General features: G+C 48.8%; 1 protein-coding gene and 1 pseudogene across 10 annotated transcripts in view; both read left to right on the top strand.

Annotated features, from left to right (window-relative positions):
• Positions 1-5,969, top strand: part of TFDP2 (transcription factor Dp-2) — a 174,309-nt gene extending 168,340 nt beyond the window's left edge. For all 10 annotated transcript variants that reach the window (XM_036849902.1, XM_036849899.1, XM_036849897.1 and 7 more), the window contains 3 exons: positions 313-479; positions 4,460-4,565; positions 4,777-5,969. In XM_036849902.1, the coding sequence (XP_036705797.1) occupies positions 313-479; positions 4,460-4,565; positions 4,777-4,960 (457 nt within the window). In that variant the 3' untranslated portion in view covers positions 4,961-5,969. The remainder of the gene's footprint in view (positions 1-312; positions 480-4,459; positions 4,566-4,776) is intronic.
• Positions 5,970-17,911: 11,942 nt separating this feature from the next.
• Positions 17,912-18,319, top strand: LOC118894532 (annotated as a pseudogene).
• Positions 18,320-18,672: the final 353 nt, after the last annotated feature.

The following is an 18,672-nucleotide window of genomic DNA, read 5'->3' as shown; positions in this document are numbered from 1 at the left end:
TATAGACAGCTTTGAAAAGTATTAGATTTAGACCAAAATTTCTGTCTCCAGTCTGCCACAGCTTAATGAGGGCTGAAATTTATGGACTCCTGTTGTCTGTCACAGGAAAGGTGTTTTAATTGGCAAGTGGTTTATGTGAGATGTCATTCTTCTGAACCCAGCAGAATGACTCATTGCCCTAAACGGCAACAATTTCTAGTACTGTAGCTGGGCTTAGGTCCTCATTCTTTTATTGAATATGCGGAGTACAGAACTATTCAGACCTCCCCAATACCGCAGAAAACCCAACACTAACTTTGTTTCCTGATGCAGGTTTGAATACCTTTTTAATTTTGACAACACCTTTGAGATTCATGATGACATAGAAGTGCTGAAGCGGATGGGAATGTCCTTTGGCCTGGAGTCAGGCAAATGCTCCTTGGAGGATCTGAAACTTGCTAAATCACTGGTGCCAAAGGCTTTAGAAGGTTATATCACAGGTATGTTAACTCATGCTTTTTCAGTGTTGTCCTTGATTAAATGTCTGACCCTAACTTGCTAAAACCTTTCTCATAGAAAATTAAAGCCCACTGTATGCCCGTCCTCAATTCTGTGCCCTTCCCTACCCCAAAATGTAACCTCTCTCTTGAATTTCTTGTTTATCACTACTTGCTTTTCTTTAGAGACACAAACACAAACAAATATAGTAAGCTAGGAACAATTTATTAGTTTTGCCTAATTCTCACCTTTACATAAAATAGAATCATAGTGATATATTCTTTTGTGATTTGACTTTTTTCACTCAACATCATGTGCTTTAGATTTGTCCACATGATTTCATATAGCTGTAATTGATGCACTTTTACATAGAATTCTAGTATGCATAGAATTCTAATATGTGGGTAAAGCACAATTTATTTGTTCATTTTACTGATCATAAACCTTTAGTTTTGTTTCCAGTCTCTTGATATTTAAACAGTGCTGCCTCGAACATTCCCGTAACTATATCCTGGTGACCGTGTGCAAGTGTACAGAGTGAGATTGCTGGGTCAGAGTCGGGTGCATCTTCATCGTTACTAGATGATGCCACAGCTTTCCAATTTGATTTTGCCAAGTTACACTCTCACCTGCAGAGTGAGTTTTATCTTCCCAAGCAGGTGGATGCGAAATGGTATTGTAATTTTTAAAAATTGAGATTTAATTCACGTACCATAAAATACACCATTTTTTTAAAAAATTTATTTATTTTTGGCTGCATTGGGTCTTTGGTGCTGCGCGCGGGCTTTCTCTAGTTGCGGCAAGCAGGGCTACTCTTCGTTGCGGTGTGTGGACTTCTCATTGCGGCGGCTTCTCTTGTTGCGGAGCACGAGCTCCAGGCACGTGGGCTCAGTAGTCGTGGCTCACAGGCTCAGTAGTTGTGGTGTGCAGGCTTAGTTGCTCCGCGGCATGCAGGATCTTCCCAGACCAGGGCTTGAACCCGTGTCCCCTGCATTGGCAGGCGGATTCTTAACCACTGCGCCACCAGGGAAGCCCAAAATACACCATTTTAAAGTGTACAATTCAGTGGTTTTAAGTATATTCACAGGGTTATGCAGTCATCACCAACCATTATCTCATTCTAAAACGTCTTATCACCCCAAAAAGAAACCCCACATACACTAGCAGTCACCCTTTAGTCCTCCTTTCCTCCCGGCTCCTGGCAACCACTAATCTATTTCCTGTCACTGTGGATTTGTCCATTCTGGACCTTTCATATAAATGGAATCATATAATATGTAGCCTTGGTGACTGACTTCTTTTATTAGTGTAATGTTTTCAAGATTCATCCATCCTGCTTCATCCCTTTTTATTGCCATTTTGTGGATATACCACATTTTTTAAATCCATTTGTTAATTGGAGGACATTGGGATTGTTTTCAGTTTTTAGCTATTATGAATGATGTTGCTATAAACATTCTTGTACTTTTTTTATGAACATAAGCTTTTGGTTCTGTTGGGTGTATACCAAGCAGTGGAATTGCTGGGTCATATGATAACTGTATTTAACATTCTGAGGAACTGCCAAACTATTTTCCAAAGCAGTTGTACTGTTTTACAATCCTACCAGCAATGTACCAGGGTTCTGATTTCTCCATATCCTTCTCAACGCTTGTTCATCTTTTTTATTGCAACCATCCTGGTGGATGTGAAGTGGTGTTTCACCGTGGTTTCAATTTGCATTTCCCTAATGACTGATGATGGTGAGCATCTTTTCATGTGTTTACTGGCGATTTGTATATCTTCCTTGTAGAAATGTCTATTCAGATCCTTTGCCCATTTTTAAATTGGGGTGTTTTATTTTAAGAGTATAGTGAGTATACTTGAAAATGGAAACACTATGTTTTGCATGTTCTAAAATTCAGATTTTCACTAATTCAGAAATCTTGTTTATGATTGTCCTAGTTCCTAAGACTGTGGTATATTCTGCACATATAACTTGGATGTTTGGACAAAAGCATTCTTTTGCCTTTGCTTTTGCCAGTTTCCTTCATTTATAAGCATTACTACCTAGAACTAATATTAAAATGCCTTTAAAACATGATGAGAAATTCTAAAGTATATTAAGTCAAATATAAGCAAAGAGGTAGTTTTTATTTTGTTTTATGGTTTTGGCCCTTTAGTCACAACACAAGAGTCTGTTGATTGAGATTTGGTTTCTGTTGGATTTAGTTCTTAAATTCACACCACCCGCCTCCTGCAAATGTGACCCCCTCTTCTTGCCCCTCAGCGACCCAGCCCGCCATCCTCACCCCGACCCGCTCCGTTCTCCCCTCCCTCCCCCCAGAGAAGGACCTCCTGTTTTATTAGCAGCTCAGGCATCCTAGCCGTCCAGCAGGGTCTGCATAAAGCTCTTACTCCATAAATCACCAGGACTTTATTTTAGCTCATTCTCAGTGAAAAGACTCACGGCGCTTAGGCGGGCTCTGTGGCTTTGATCTCTTCGTGACCTTGTTTGCAGACTGGGATGCAGACTTTCTGGTTAGTTCAGAAGCAGAAGCGTGTGCCTTCTGTATGTGGAGGGACAGGGTAGCTCTTGAGCGTTGTGAGAACCGTTGTGTGGGTGCTAGGAAGGAAAGAAACGTTGGCTTTTCAGAGCCATTGTGAAAAGAAAATGTGTTCTGGCAGAAGGTTTCCATACATACTAATTAATAACAGTTAGCACAGGATTCTGGCTTTAATTTCATTATGTACGGACTTGTTCTTATTGTATGTGTTTAAAGTCTACTCTTCTTCTTAGAATTGAAGGGTTTTTGTTGGGTTTTTTTTTTTTTCCCACAGCTGCCTTAGTTCGCCTGTGAAGAAAAGATCCACAAGGCCATTTTAAAATGAATGTAGTCATTTAGTTCACTTTTTTCCTACGTGGGAAGCCTCTCACTTGGTCAGGTAGTGCCAGGATAGTGGAGTTTCCAATCCCAGTACACAGTTTCTTTTCCTTCTTGCACAGTGATTATAGAACTATTTTGATTAAATATAATAAAAGCTCATTTGGCAAATTACACTTTCTCAGCATACACTTGGTCTTATCTCACAACGTAAGTCAAATAAGATTCTTTTTTAGGAATGCATTTCTGCTGTACCTACCACCTGTGTTGTAAACTCACCGTTGAAAGAGATGATACTCCTTCATGCAGTAACACTTAGATCTTAGATGTTCCAGTCACTGCCTTCTCTGAGCTAACATTCTAGATAAGGAGACAAGGGTTAAACAAGTCGAAGTACAATAAGAATTGGTCAAGGTTGTGATAGGAGAACTATGGTAAATGCATAGAAAATGAGATTGCAAGGACGTAGCCAAAATAGTTCATACAGACTAAAACAGCAATGCCTGTCTCGCCCTCATGAAAAACGCAACTGTGCGTGGCCTTTTAAAATAAGGTCTAGTTCAAGTTATAAAGCAGAGGGTACCAGGAAGAAGACTAGACCTCTGGTGCCTAATAGCACTGAGTTCACCAGTGGGCACGAAAAGACGGCGTGCTGGGGGGCTTTGGCAAAAATGTGTCTGTCCTTCCAGCCCAAGATACTCTGACTTGACTTTGTCTCCACCCACTCGTGCTCGGCTCGTTAACACCCCGGCCAGAGGCTTTTGTGCTGAGTCCGGCGGGTGTCCAGGAGTCGTACAGCTCTCTCTACTGTGTGAGCTGCCCTCTCGAGGGCTTCTGTAAGAAAAAAGAACGAAGAGAGTCTGCGATTGGTTTAATTTGAATTCTTTCCTGCTGTAGTCTGCCTTCCTGTATTTTTCTCCCCCACTCCCCCGCGCTTATGTTCTAGAAATTTCTTTTTTCCAAGCTGAAGAAACCGGGGTTCTTCCCAGGGCAGGAGACTCGTCCGGCTGTAATTTAGAACAGGCCGATGGCCTTACTTGTCTGTGTTTTCTTCATGCCATAACAAAAGCAGCCACGGAACTTACAGAGCTGCCATCTGTTTTTGTTTTTCCCTGTAGATATCTCCACAGGACCGTCGTGGTTAAATCAGGGACTGCTTTTGAACTCTACCCAGTCAGTTTCAAACTTAGACCTGACCACTGGTGCCACCTTGTCCCAATCAAGGTACGTATTTTTTCAGGGTTAGAAGGGCGAGCCGCGAAGCCCTGACCCTCCCTGGAGGGGAGAGCCAGCGCGCTGCGCCGGCCGGGTCCCAAGCGGCTCCGGCAGAGCTCGCCCGCGGCTCCCCGCTTCCCCGGGTTCTTTTCCCTGTGTTTTCCAAAACTTAAAACATCTACCACGTTAATGAGCCTGTGTGTTTTCAATTGTTTGCTAGTGTAAACCAAGGGTTGTGCTTGGATGCTGAAGTGGCCTTAGCAACGGGGCGGTTCCTTGCCCCAGACAGTCACCAGTCCGGCAGTGCGGCCTCTCACTGCTCTGAGTCCCGAGGCGAGACCCCCTGTTCCTTCAACGACGAAGACGAGGAAGAGGACGAGGAGGATTCCTCCTCCCCAGAATAAAGACAGGCGCAAACCCACGTTCTACTTTTTGATGCTCATGTGTGTTTTTAGTGTGAGCTCTTGTGTTTGAAACGATTGCTTCGGTCTTTGCCTTTGTTTGCACTGTGTGTTCAGTGAAAACTAGGGAAACACAATAAGCAAATTACCTGAAGGCTGAGAGGATTGAGATGAAAGTTAACGTAGTGTGAATGAAAACTCTGAACGACAGAGCAGTAGATCACATGGCAAACAAAGCATGTACTCGGAGGTGGCGGAGGGGATAGTCCCTGAATTGACAGCACGAGCGCAGCGCATTTATCTTCCGTGAGGCGGGGCGCCGCGGCCCCCAAATCCACGCAGCCCTCCTTGTTGCCGAGGTGGCTCCATGAACAGTCCCCGACGGCCGTGTGCCCCACGCCCCGCTCCCTGCTCTGGGCTGCCTTTCACGAGGCGGAGCTGAACACGAGAGGTTCCCGGTGGGAGGAGCTGTACAGCGAGGGATGGAGACCCTCGTGGCCCAAGGAGCGCAGATTGAACCGCTGAACTAGGTGCAAGTCTAGTCGAGGTGCTTTACGCATCAGCTGCCTTAGACGGCTTCTAGAAAGGAGCGAACGCTAATTCTTGAGTACTTAAGTGACATTTAGAATAATTTATAGTCAAACTGAAATGATCACTATTAGCCAATGCATTGGTGCATAGAATTTTCTAGGGCTACTTCTGGAAGCCAAAATAGAATAGCATTTCCACGTGCATTAAATACTTTGCCAGCACTGCCTTTCGCCAGCAACCTAAATCTGGAGTTTTACAAGAGAAGGAAATTGTCTCTATCGTTTTAATCAGAGCTATGCATTTCATACAGCTTTTTCACCTAGAACAAAACAAAGGAACAAGTCCTCGTGACCGAGTTGCTTGCTTATAGTTCCCTGCCGTAATTGTATGATTTCACCCAGTGTGCAATTTGTGAAAATGAACTGTCATTACTTTTGTCTGAAAAGTATTTCCAGAATATGAACAGCAATGTTTTCCTGTACATGTCACCTTTGGTACATTCTCATTCATCAAAATGACCATATTGGGTTGATTCCTGGGTCAAACGCATTTCAAAGTCACCCGATATTCAGTGTTTCACAGAAACACCAAAAAAGGTTGAGCACTCCAGGTGACTGGGTGTGCAGATCAGGACATAGACTGTCAGGTCAGAGCCAAAGATGCCGCTGGGAACCGCTCACTGCTGGGTTCGCTTCCCGCCCCTCTGAATACGAGTGTGGAGACACTGCCACCACGGCCAGACCCCGACTTACTTAAGCGCACATTAGTTAAGGCCTTGGAAAGGAGCAAACGATAGTGGAAGAGTAATTCTAAATCTCTGACTTGAATCATTTGGATTTGCCCTGAGATGATTACGCATCCAGCGTCTATGGGCTCGGCGCTGAGCTCAGCCCAAACCTGCTCTTTCCTAAGCCCCGCGGGGGAGCCGGCGGAGAGGGGCCTGGCTGACCCAACCAGTACGTACACAAGGATGTACAGCGCTAAGTTCCTTTGAGACAAACGCATTCCGTCAGGAATAAGCCATAGCCCATAGCGCAGACTCAGAGTGCCGAGGGGCCGGAGAGGCGGAGGCAGGTGCCGGAGGGCCCCCCTGAGGCCGGGGTGGGCGGGTGGGAGGGAGGGCCCGAGGGCCTCCAGGGCACGTTCTGCCTGGAAGGTGTCAGCTGCACCATCAGGGAAAGCCAGGTCTCCTTCAGGCTGCCTTCCCTCTCCCAAGCCCAGCTTTTCTTGCCCCTGTACTTGAAAGGGGCCCGGCGGGGACCTGGAGAGGCCCAGGGCCACGGCGGGCTTTTCAGACGTCAGACTACCATGCCGCAGGTCCCAGGGCCGCACACCAGCGTTCATGACAGGCACACCAATCGTGAGCACTCCTCTACCAGGTAGCAGGAGCTTTGCCAGAGTTCGAGGGGCACTGATCCCTTTCTCTGTTCTCTCTCTGCTGCTGCTGATAAAATATGGGTTTAAAAGAAAAAGCAACCAAAGACTCTCACCATTCATTACTGGTGCCCCATCGGCCACGGCAGCCAGCGGTGTGTGGTGTTTGGCAGGAAGTGGCCCTCCGTTCCTCAGTGACACACTTGGGTTACTGCTGAGGACGCCCAACAGAGTCGCACTGTGGTCACAGGACGTGTCACTGGCGTAAGGCTTTACCTGAGCAGAAAGCTAGACTCCGATGTTTAGAAGGAGAAATTCTGTCATTCTTCTGCTTCTCCCCTAAACAGACTTATGTGGTTCTAAAGTTCATTACTCAGTCACAATTTCATATAGAAATCAAACAAACAAAAAGGAAATTGTGGTCCAGGCTTCTCTATAGGAGTAGCACTTGGGGTTATTTGTGCACGCACGTGTACACACCCGCGGACACCCCTCCCAGAGGGTGCTGGTTACACGCTGCTTGGGGGAAGTTCAAGAGTCCCCTTTTCCCTCAAGCGCCAGTGTATCCGGTAACCTTTCCGGTGCACAGCGTCCCCCGGTCCGTGAAGTCGTGATCCGTTTAGCACCCACGCAGGTGGCGCCAAGCCTGCCGTCTTTGGCCCTGATGTGGGAGGGTCCAGGCAGTGCCTACGGCGCCCAGGCACCCGCCCACACTTCCTGCCCTTCCCCGCTGTGCGTCTGTCTCACCCGCTTCATTTTCTCTTGTGATGACAAGGTGGTGGGAGCAGCTTCAGTAAGTGTTGACATAAACTGTGCCTTAAGATCATGGAGGACCTCGGGGAGGGGCCAGGAAAGGAGGTGCTAAGACGGTGATTCCTCACCTCTCAGCACTGCCCGCCCCCCTGCAAAACTTTACAAATGACCCCTGTCTTCTAGAAGTGGTGGGGAGAAAACTGTCTGCAGTTGGCTGCCATTTTACCAGGATAAAGAGGGTAACTCTCTTCATTAGCAGAATTTACAGTTGTCACCATACTCTGCCCTACTTGAGAAATGATGCCGGGGTCAGCCCCCAGATACACACGAGCCCCTGCAGGTCATTCAAGCGGAGATACTCCACAAAGGAGTGGCTCACTTTAGCCATGCAGACATCAGAAACTCGGCTGTTTGCTAAAACACAGCCCTTTCTGGGCCGCTCAGGTTGTAGAGGCAGCAAAGTTTGGGTGTAACCTGGGCCCTGGGACGGTCAGAGCATAGCGGGCATGGGTGGGGCGGGGTTAGCAAAGGAAGGGGACTGCCTCAGCTCTTCCTACCAGAACCACACACGGGGAGAAGCCTGGGTGAGTCACTTCAAGTGGCCTTTGACACCTCGCCAGCCCCCTCCCCTCGGGCACATCTGTGAGGTGGCCTTTAAGGCTGCACTGCCACAGTGGTCCCGGCAGGGTAGGGGCTGGCCAGTGAATGGAAGATTTATTCCTTCAGTAAGTGTTTGAGTGAATACAGAACAGAAGACGTTCAGGTTGATTCGTGCTATGGAAAAAATGACAGGGTCATGGGGCAGTGGCGGAAAGGCTACTTTGGCTGGCGGTGTCCAGGGAAGGCCCCCTGAGAAAGTGACTTTTGTTCTGAATCAGACAATTGAAAGGTCTCCCTACCAGGCCACTCTCCCCCATAACGTGCACTTGGAAATCTCTGCTAAATTCCAAAGGCCCCACTCTTCCAGCTTTCAGTGTACATTTTGGAGTCTGTCAGGGAATTTCTAAGATTTATTAATGAAAGAAAACCAAACTTAGCTACCAGCAGTAGCCGTAAACTAAGAGAACATTCTAACCCATGGAGGTCTCCTTGTTGGCTCTGTTACCTTCCAATTGAACCTACACAATAGGAAAGTGAGTAGAAATGGAGAACTTTTCTAGGTGTTTTCTTCTAGTTTTACGAGTTGTTAGATACATAAAGATCTACTTTTTATATTAGATGTATAAAAGAGAATCTGTTATCCTGCATATGGACTAGTTTTAGCAGAGCTGAAGACTACCTGAGGATCATTCCCCCCACTAGGTTCCCCATTTTCAGGCACCCGAAGCAGTGGTCCCCCAGCACTGACGATCACTCACACATATTTATCCAGACCCACGGTGTGTGCCAGGGCCCCGCATGACGCCTCTTGAGCGGCCCTCAGAAACGTGCCTCCCTGCCCTCTGATTCACAGTCATACAACGTTCAGTTCATTTGCTTAACTTCCATTCAAGCCGAACACTTACCCAAAAGGAAAAAGTGTCTGACGTTGACTTTACCGTTTTCTAAAAGAATCAAGCTAATGCCCACGTAAATTACATTTCTCAGGAATTAGCCAAGATCTCTCTGGAAAGCTGTGCGTAGATAACCTTCGGGATCCCGTTTTCCCACCTACTCCTACACTCACACTGTGCTAAGGAAGAAAAGGTGAGGGCATAAACTCTGCCCCTCCGGTTCTGACCTGGGAGTCCCTGACAAGTACAGACGTTTCAGTGGCCGCAGGTGTTCACTGACTTCGCTCTTGTGACAGAAGAAAGTATATTCGCTTACTTCTGTGCAGCTGTACTTTCAGATACAATCCTGTATTGTTCTTACAGGGCCTTCGCTTTACACGAAGGCCTGTGAATTCCATGCTGTCGTGACCCCTTGCTACCCCAGCAGATCGGACTTTGGTCCTCTGCTTGTAGCTGCCTTAGAAGCCAGTGTAGCGGACACATGGGGGCAGGACTCGCCCCTTCTCCACCAAGGGCCTCAGAATAGGGGCGAACCCTCCCCACTCACTCAGGCATGTGAAACCAGCCGGGGGCCTGACCTGCCCGACGCCCCTCAGCCTGTCTGGCAGAGCCTGCCCTGCATCCCGAATCCCCCTCCTCCCGGGGCCCCGCTGCCTCCTACAAACCCAGCCCTCACCCCGGTCCTCCCAGAGGCCTTCTGGATTAGCATCAGCCCTCTGTCACCCCAAGTGCTAAACAGCTGAGGGGCAGGAGTGGGACACTGCTCGTGAGTCCCGGCGTGAGGCTGTGGTGTCGGCTTCGGGCCTCTCCCGGCTCGGAAGACCCAGGCTTAGAAGAAACCCATTCCTCCCTCCCTGGGCAGAGACCTTCACGCACATTGGAGGTCAACTGGCCCTTCTGTAGCAATGTTAGCTTTTTTCTGTCCGTGTCCGTCTCAACAAGGAGACGTCCCCAGATCATGTTTGGGTTTTAAAACCCATCGCTTTGTCGCTTCAAACTCACCATGTTGTCACTTCCCATGCGCTGTCTTCAACATGCCGGGCACTAATAACAAACGGCCTGATGGTTCTGCGTGTTCACGACTGGGGTCAAAGATTTTTCTCAAACCCAAAGTCTCTGGGGACCCAGATTCTCTTCTGCTGAGAGACTTCTCTGAGCGTGTTGCAGTTCTGTTTTTCCCAGTAGAACCGTGGCGGCTTGAACCGCTCGGTGTCCCGAAAGGCGGACCCACCGGCCGCGCCGGAGCTCGGAGGCCCGCCGTTCAGCACTGTGAGGTCGCCAGGCGGCTATTTGCCATCACCACCCTGACTGTAGACAAAAGAGAAAGGCCATGAGCCCACATCCCCAGCTAGTTCACCTTTTCATTTGGAGATGTCGTACTCTGATCATGTGCTGTTAGGTTTTATTTCCAGAAAATATAGTTCTGCTTTTTTCTGCACGAAGGAAACATCATGGTGCCACATGCTTTAAGCAGTTTAAACAAGAGAAATAAGGGGAAAATGCAAACACCACATCTGACCTGCCTAATGTAGACTTTATTAGATTGAAGTATCTAACCTAATATGATTATTATTTTGTAGCATTCTCAAACTTTGTAAATAAATACCATTATTTTTATATGGAAATTTTATAGAAGAGCTATTTCTGTATACTTAATTATTCCTGGGTTTTCTGAAATTGCTTCCAATAGGTAATGGACAAGTCCTAATCTGTGTTCCTGTAAGGATGGTTCAAGGACCACCCACAGCAGAATTGATGGGGGGAGTTTTAAAATTTTGCCTCCCTAGGACCCACCCCAGAGGCTCACTCAAAAGCTCTGGTTGGGGGGGGGGGTGGAGCCTGGGAAGCTGTATTTTTAATAAACTCTGAGTGGGTTTTTTTGTCCATTAAAGTGTGAGTGTCTTTGTCCATCCTGAAAGATTTAAAGAAGGAAAGAAAGAATAAGCATTTGAAATGAGTTTAAGTTGTGCTTGAGGAAAAAAATGTATCAGACTGTTCCATGATTTGAATGAGATGTACTATAGAAAAAATAAATAATTTAAAATAATGGTGGTCTCATTATTAGCAGGCTGATGGCGGTGGTGGTTAGTGAATACTGTGCAGTGCCCAGACCCCGGCCCCATCTGAGTCCCTCTCCCCAGGAATTGCCCTTAAAAGGGAGCTGCCTCACCCAAGGTTATATACCACACGCAGCCAGTGAGGGGTACAAGAGGCCCAGCCGCCTTGCCCCAGTTGGGGTATCTGAAGGGCCATCTCCGCATCAGAGTGCCTCGGGGAATTGGCTGGTGCCTCCGGCGGCTGTGTCAGGCTCAGCTACCCTCCACCCCACCCTGCCCCGCTCACTACTTACAGGTCACGTCCCCAGAGCACTTCAGTGCACATCCACCCCCTGTCCCACCTAGGATGGAAATGGCAGACATTGAAAAGGTTCTCTGCGTTGGAGACCTATGATTTTACATCTTTATGAGATCACTTTAGAAGATAATCGCCTAAAGAATAATGTCTCTACAGTCTCAGAAATGACCGACTGGAATACAGTGTTTTAAGGAGAATGCTCATCTTCCCTTTAACCAAAGCGGCATCAGAGAGAAGAGCTACAGTGATGAGTGCAGGCCACCGTGGCCCCCAGTACCTCCTGCTCAAGCAGTCTCCGCCTGCCTTGGGAGAGGTGGGAGCCCTTGATAACGCTGTCTTATATGCAGTCTGAGCTGGGTGCATGGTGGGCACGTGGACGGTCAGAAGGAAGGGTTTGGAGCAATTTGGGGGTCGCAGGATGGGGCCACGTCTTAAAGAGACACTAGGAAATGATTAAGGAAGCACTCACTTGAATGTTAATGTCCAGTGGGACCTCCCTGGGGGTCCAGTGGTTAGGACTCCACGCTTCCACTGCAGGGGGCACGGGTTCGATCCCTGGTCGTGGAACTGAGATCCTGCAAGCCATGCTGTATGGCGAAAAAAAAAAGAATGTTAATGTCCAGGAAGAAAGGCATCCTCCCTTAAACACTCTCACTTGAGTTGAGCAGACAAGTCAGTGATGGTGCTGTGGACTGTCCAGTGTTGAAGTGGGGAGCCAGTGCCCGCCCCTTTTCCCAGGGACTTCCCGGAGTGGTGAGCCCAAGCTGGTAAGCAGGTCCTCTCTGCTGTGCAGCATGACCAGCTACTTCCTAGGGCCATTTGGCGAACGTGTCCAGGGACCCACGCGAGTAACGCTGAATCACTTATTTGGCCATGAGGACGTGCTTTGCTTTCGTGGCCACATGGGGGATGTCGTGAGAGACTGCTGGGAGTGTCGTTGGTAGCTGTCAACACAGCCAGTGGCCACGGGGTTGACCGGGGAGATGTCCACAGAGCCCCAGCAGTTGTTTACTTCAATACCCAGCTCCTTGAGCTGGGCTCTGCTGAGGCAACAAGGCATCAGCGAAAAGACAGACTCAGGCAAGGGTCTTCCCCAGAAGCCAGAACTGATCTGACAGTCGACTGTTGCCTTTTTCGGTTCCTACTGCCAGAAGCTAGTTTTTCCCCATTCCATCTGACAGACGAACTGCTCCTGTAGTTCCATCCTTCTTCCATTTCTGTGTCTTATTTATTTGAACGCTGGCACCTCTTACTGCTGCTTCCGCCTGAAGACACCTCGAAACTTCCCCAGTTTCTCGCCTGGGAAGAGGGCTCCGTGTGTTCATATTGTGAACAACTGCCAAATGCCCGGGAGCTCCCTGCTCACTGCCAGCTCAGCCTTCTTCCTGAGAGGACTTTCCAGCTTCTTGCTGAAACTTGCTTTCAGGAAATCTAAGTGTATAAAATGCTCTGTGGTAAAGGAAGGCCTGTATCAGGGTGGGTGAAACCAATCCCACTGAATGCAAAGTACAATTTGTCATGATCCCTCTTTCACTTTCATGCAAATCACTGGGACATCTTTGCCACTGGGGCGCAGCTCCCATCACCAGCCACTTCCTTCTCGCTTGCTTGTCTCCTGCCTTGCTCAAGGGCCTCGAGTACTGGATGCCTGTCGTACTGAGGTCAGGAGATTTGCTTTCATGCCCTAGCACTTGGCCATGGCCCCCAAAAGCCAGAATTTAATTAGAAATCCCCAAAAGAGTGTGCACTAAAGCCCCAAAATAATGGTCCTTAAAAAGGTACCATCTCCACAGGAATTATTTTCAGAATCTGCTAATAAATAAATAGATTTGTTTTCGAACCTCCAGTGAACAAAGGCTTGTATTGCATCTTTTTAAAAAAAAAATTTATTTATTTTTGGCTGCATTGGGTCTTAGTTGCGACACACGGGATCTTCGTTGAGGCACGTGGGCTTCTCTCTAGTTGTGGCGTGCGGGCTCAGTAGTTGCAGTGCGTGGGCTCTCTAGTCGTGGCGCATGGGCTCCGGAGCGCATGGGCTCTGTAGTTGCGGCATGCAGGCTCTCTAATTGTGTCTTGCATGCTCAGTAGTTGCAGTGCATGGGCTTAGTTGCCCCACAGCATGTGGAATCTTAGTTCCCTGACCAGGGGTTGAACCCACGTCCCCTGCATTGGAAGTGTGTATTCTTAACCACTGGACTACCAAGGAAGTCCCTTGTATTGCATCTTTAATCTGAATACAAGAAGAACTGCTTTCACAGAAGGTGTCTGTAGAACATCTAGGTGCGGCCTGCTTCGTGCGACGGGTCCTTGGAGCAAAGACCAAGGCCTTTTTGCCACTGGAGCAGTGCTGGGCTCTTCCGCTCCTGCCCATCCTGCGATCATCTAAAAGATGAACAGTTTCCTCAAGGTTTATCAAAATTCAGTTTATAAATCACTATTAACAGTTACAAGAATGATAGATTTTTCACTTTAAAAATACTTGTGGAAATTATTTTTTAAGAACAAAAACCAGGGATTTCCCTGGCTGTCCAGTGGTTAAGACTCCGTGCTCCCACTGCAGGGGGCACTGCTTCGATACCTGGCTGGGGAACTAAGATCCCATATGCCGTGCAGCACGGCAAAAAAAAAAAAAGACACAAACCAAAACGTGAGCCCAGTGGACACTCGTGAAAGTCAGACTAAAGGCATGTATGTAAGGAGACGGAGACCATCAAACTGCAGTTCCTCCTGGGGGCGGTTGGTGTCCCCCCGCCTCGTCAGCCAGGCAGGCGGGCCGGAGGGGGGGGGGGGGGGGGCCGGGGGCTGCCTGCTTCTCCCACCTAGGTGTTGGCTCCGACCCTGGAGGCACCGCGGAGAAGACAGGCAGCTTCAAAAGCCCCAGGCTCTGGCTTCCTCACCTGCACTCCTGGATGCAGACCTTTGGAGGAGGCTTCGGTCTTCAAAGACAGTGTTTGTTAACGGGCAACACCTTCTCCAGGGCTTCCAGAGACAAGTTTCTCAAAAGGCATTTCTAAAACCCCTGGCTTGAGGGTCGGTATCAGGGCAGCTGTTGCCTCCCTGTCGGGCCTCTGTGCCAGGAACCTGGCCTGTACGTAGACTGGGCAGGTTAAGGACAGGCCTGGCCAAAGAAATCCGCTTGCCGAGGGGAGAGAGTTTCCCCCGTGGCTTCCCCACCCTGAATCCCTTTTGAAAGTCTTCTCAGAGCCTGGAGGACAAAAGCACGAGCAAGTTGCAGGGCTGGCTGGCGTTAGGCCGGGGAGGTAGGCGCCTGCTGGGGCAGGCTGGGACCATTCCCAGGCGTCATGATAAAGGACACGGAGCAGATGGAGAAAAAAGTCCGGGGAGAAACACCACGGGCAGAACAAGCACAGAAATGAAAAATTGCGACACCCACGTAGCATGAGCCATGTGGGCCGTGGAGGCAGGCGCTGGAGGGCCTGGCCCGTCAGCCAGTAGCGGCTGGAAAGCAGCACTATCTCCTGTGCGGTGGCCGTGTGCTTTGCTTAGGTTTTTGCTTGTAAGACTCAACAAATACCAGCTGCTGCACTGGGAGTCCCTGATGGAGTTAAGTCCTGCTGGGTGTACGGTAATGGACTGACCAGACAAGCCAGTAACACAGTCTACTCACTGGATGAGCTTGGATGAGCTTGGATGAGCTGGCATTCGAGAAATTTTAGTTGACGTTTTTTTACATTTGCGTGCGTGTACACAAATTCCGTAATTCCTAGGCATCGTCCGATAACAAAATTCTAATTTTTCTGTAGGATTTTGTCATGTTCAATAAGCAGTATTAGAACACACTCTGCAGTTGACAGTCTGTTGACTTTCTTGGCAGATTTTTAAGTGAAGAGAGACACAGGCAGGCAAGTAGGGAGTGTAGTTTGCACACCTTGACCTGTCTTCCTCCCACTGACGAGAGCATGTGCGCACGTGGGGGTGGGCTGGCTGGGGCCGTCTGAGGGACCTCCGTGCAAGGGGAGGCAGGGAAGCCCTTGCAGCTCACAGGCTCCAGCATCACAAACCAGCACCCATCCCACTCGGGAATTCTCAAGCTTCACTGTCAGTGGGAGGGAACCCAGGGAAAATCTTTGTCTCTCAGAAATTAGAAGTTCTCTGAAAATAACCGACAATCAGGAACTTGTTTCTTATACATGGACTTTCTTTCATCTTTGTAAATTCAGGGCCTGGCACAGTAGCTGGTATGTAATGAGAGGTTCTTAGTCTTTATTGAACGCGTGAATGAACGAACGAATGAACGAACAGGTGAACTACACACTCTTTATGTTGACCCTTTGTTTAGCCCGAATAACCAAACAGCACTCTCACCTACCACATGAATGATCTGGCCAAAGCCTGGCTAACCCGGAAAGACTGGCCTCTTAACCATCCTATGTTCTGCTGGATTGAGTCAGGAGAGGACAAGATGGTGAAAAGAGTGAGACATTTGCCTGGCTTTGGAAGTAACTGGGTGATAGGAGCAAATAAGCTGATCCAAGGAGAAAAACTCTGCCTCTTGGGGAGAAGGTCGGGGGTAGCAGGCCTCACTGTCACCCGCCTCTGGGTCCTACCTGACAAATCCTTTCTAGCAACTCGCCCACAGGCCCGACTGTGCTTTTGCAACCAGCCCAGGCCCCTGCGTACTATACACTTCTCTCCCCACCAGGACGTTAGTAGTTTATTTTCTATGAGCCAGTAAGAGACCATGGAAAGATGAGGGCCCCACTCTCTGATAAGTGTCAAGCCAATATGGTTTGTGTTTCCAATACAGAAACAGCTGCTTCATGCCCCACCCCACCCCAGTCCAGTACCAGCTAGTTCCGTCTTTCCACTGCTGCCATTAACACACTTGTTCTAACCAGCAGCCACTGGATTTTTCCATACTTGAGAGTGGGCAGCTGTTAACAAGAGAACACTTGCCCAGAGAAGCCAGCAAGCATGGGAAGGAGTGAGCTTGTTACACAGTCAACAACAGACGACTAGGAACTACATGGAGAAGTCCGTAGCACTCCCAGCTGCTTTCCACGAGAATTTATCAGTAACAACTCCACAGGAGAAGCTTGAGTGGGAGAGAAGGTGAGGGACTATCCTAAGGTCATGAAGAGACTAAATCACTTGCAAAGAGAGAGTTCCAGCCGGAGAGCTTACCTCACCCAATCTTTGTATCCAGGGAGGGAAAAGCCAACACGAGGCTCCCCTCAAGCCCTCTCCTTAAGTTCAGAGTCACGTTTGAGATGCCTGGTTTAAAAGGTGAACCCATCCCAGGGACATTCACTCAGAAGCCCGTTTAAAAAGGCCTCCTGGGGGCTTCCCTGGTGGCGCAGTGGTTGAGAATCCGCCTGCCAATGCAGGGGACACAGGTTCGAGCCCTGGTCTGGGAGGATCCCACATGCCGCGGAGCAACTGGGCCCGTGTGCCACAACTACTGAGCCTGCGCGTCTGGAGCCTGTGCTCCGCAACAAGAGAGGCTGCGATAGTGAGAGGCCCGCGCACCGCGATGAAGAGTGGCCCCCGCTTGCCGCAACTGGAGAAGGCCCTCGCACAGAAACGAAAACCCAACACGGCCAAAAATAAATAAATAAATTTATAAAATTAAAAAAAAAAAAAGGCCTCCTGGGGGCTTCCCTGGTGGTGCAGTGGTTAGGAATCTGCCTTCCAATGCAGGGGACAAGGGTTTGAGCCCTGGACCGGGAAGATCCCACATGCCATGGAGCGACTAAGCCTGTGTGCCACAACTACTGAGCCCGCGTGCCACAACTACTGAAGCCCATGCGCCTAGAGCCCGTGCCCTGCAGCAAGAGAAGCCACCGCAACGAGAAGCCCGCGCACCACAACGAGAAGCCCGCGCACCACAACGAAGAGTAGCCCCCGCTCGCTGCAACTAGGGAAAGCCCGTGCGCAGCAACGTGCCCTGCAGCAAGAGAAGCCACCGCAATGAGAAGCCCGCGCACCACAACGAAGAGTAGCCCCCGCTCGCTGCAACTAGGGAAAGCCCGTGCGCAGCAACGAAGACCCAACGCAGCCAAAAATAAAACAAATTTATAAAAAATAAATTAATTAAAAAAAATAAAAGGCTTCCTGGGCCAGGCACAGAGCTGTTTTCCTAGTCTCTGCACCCATAGGTGTATTCACAGGCCAGGGATGCACCTCTCTTGGGGCAAAACTCTTTTAGTCATTTGTAGATTGAATTAGCGACTAGTCTTTGATGGGGCAAGATACTTTTCTACTACCCCAGGGAACTGCCACCAACCCCGAGCAAGTCTCCCAAACTGAACAGTGGGCACTGGCTCCAGATGCCCACAGTGGTCAGAGTGCAGGGATGCGCCTGGACCAGGGAGACACTGAGGGAAGACAGAAATCCTTTGTTCCTAAATAACGGATCTTCTTTAACAGTAATAGCTCTCTTCTTCGGCGCTGCCTACAGAGGTGGCAGCAACTCCTACCTGGGATCATGGCTACCCTCAGACCACTCGTGAAGCCCAAGATGGTCAAAACCTGACGAACCAAGAAGTTCATCAGGCACCAGTCAGACCGATATGTCAGACTGAAGCGGAACTGGTGGAAACCCAGAGGCATTGACAACAGGGTGCGCAGGAGATTCAAGGGCCAAATGTTGATGCCCCACATCGGTTATGGAAGCAACAAGGAAACAAAGCACATGCTGCCAGTGGCTTCTGGAAGTTCCTGGTCCACAACGTCAAGGAGCTTGAAGTGCTGCTGATGTGCAACAAATCTTTCTGTGCTGAGACTGCTCACAACCTCTCCTCCAAGAACTGCAAAGCCATTTTGGAGAGAGCAGCCCAGCTGGCCGCCGGTCACCAATCCCAACGCCAGGCTGCACAGTGAAGAAAATGGATAGACAGCTCGTGTGCACATTGTGTTCGTGTTAATAAAACCATGAAACTTGGCCAAAAAAAAAAAAAAAAAAGGACACACCAGTAATAATAAGTAGCTAGGGCATCTAGCACTAATTGCCAGGCACTCTTCTAAGCACTCACCCTAGTTTACAAACAAAACTAAGAAAACAGAGAGATTATTGTCCAAGGTCACACAGCTCGAGCAGGGGGCAGAGCAAGGACTGAAAGTGAGAAGCCTAGCTCCAGACTGTGCTCTTAAGGATAAATTAGAGCTGCCCCTAGTCCCTCCAAGGCAGTCTTTTCAATTCTGGTAAGTGTTAAGTCTTAAGTTTTATACAAAGAAATCCAGGTCAAA

The sequence above is a fragment of the Balaenoptera musculus genome, chromosome 4, assembly GCF_009873245.2.
Source record: "Balaenoptera musculus isolate JJ_BM4_2016_0621 chromosome 4, mBalMus1.pri.v3, whole genome shotgun sequence".
NCBI lineage: Eukaryota > Metazoa > Chordata > Mammalia > Artiodactyla > Balaenopteridae > Balaenoptera > Balaenoptera musculus.
The sequence above is the reverse complement of the archived record's forward strand: the minus strand, read 5'-3'. Positions and strand labels throughout refer to the sequence as shown.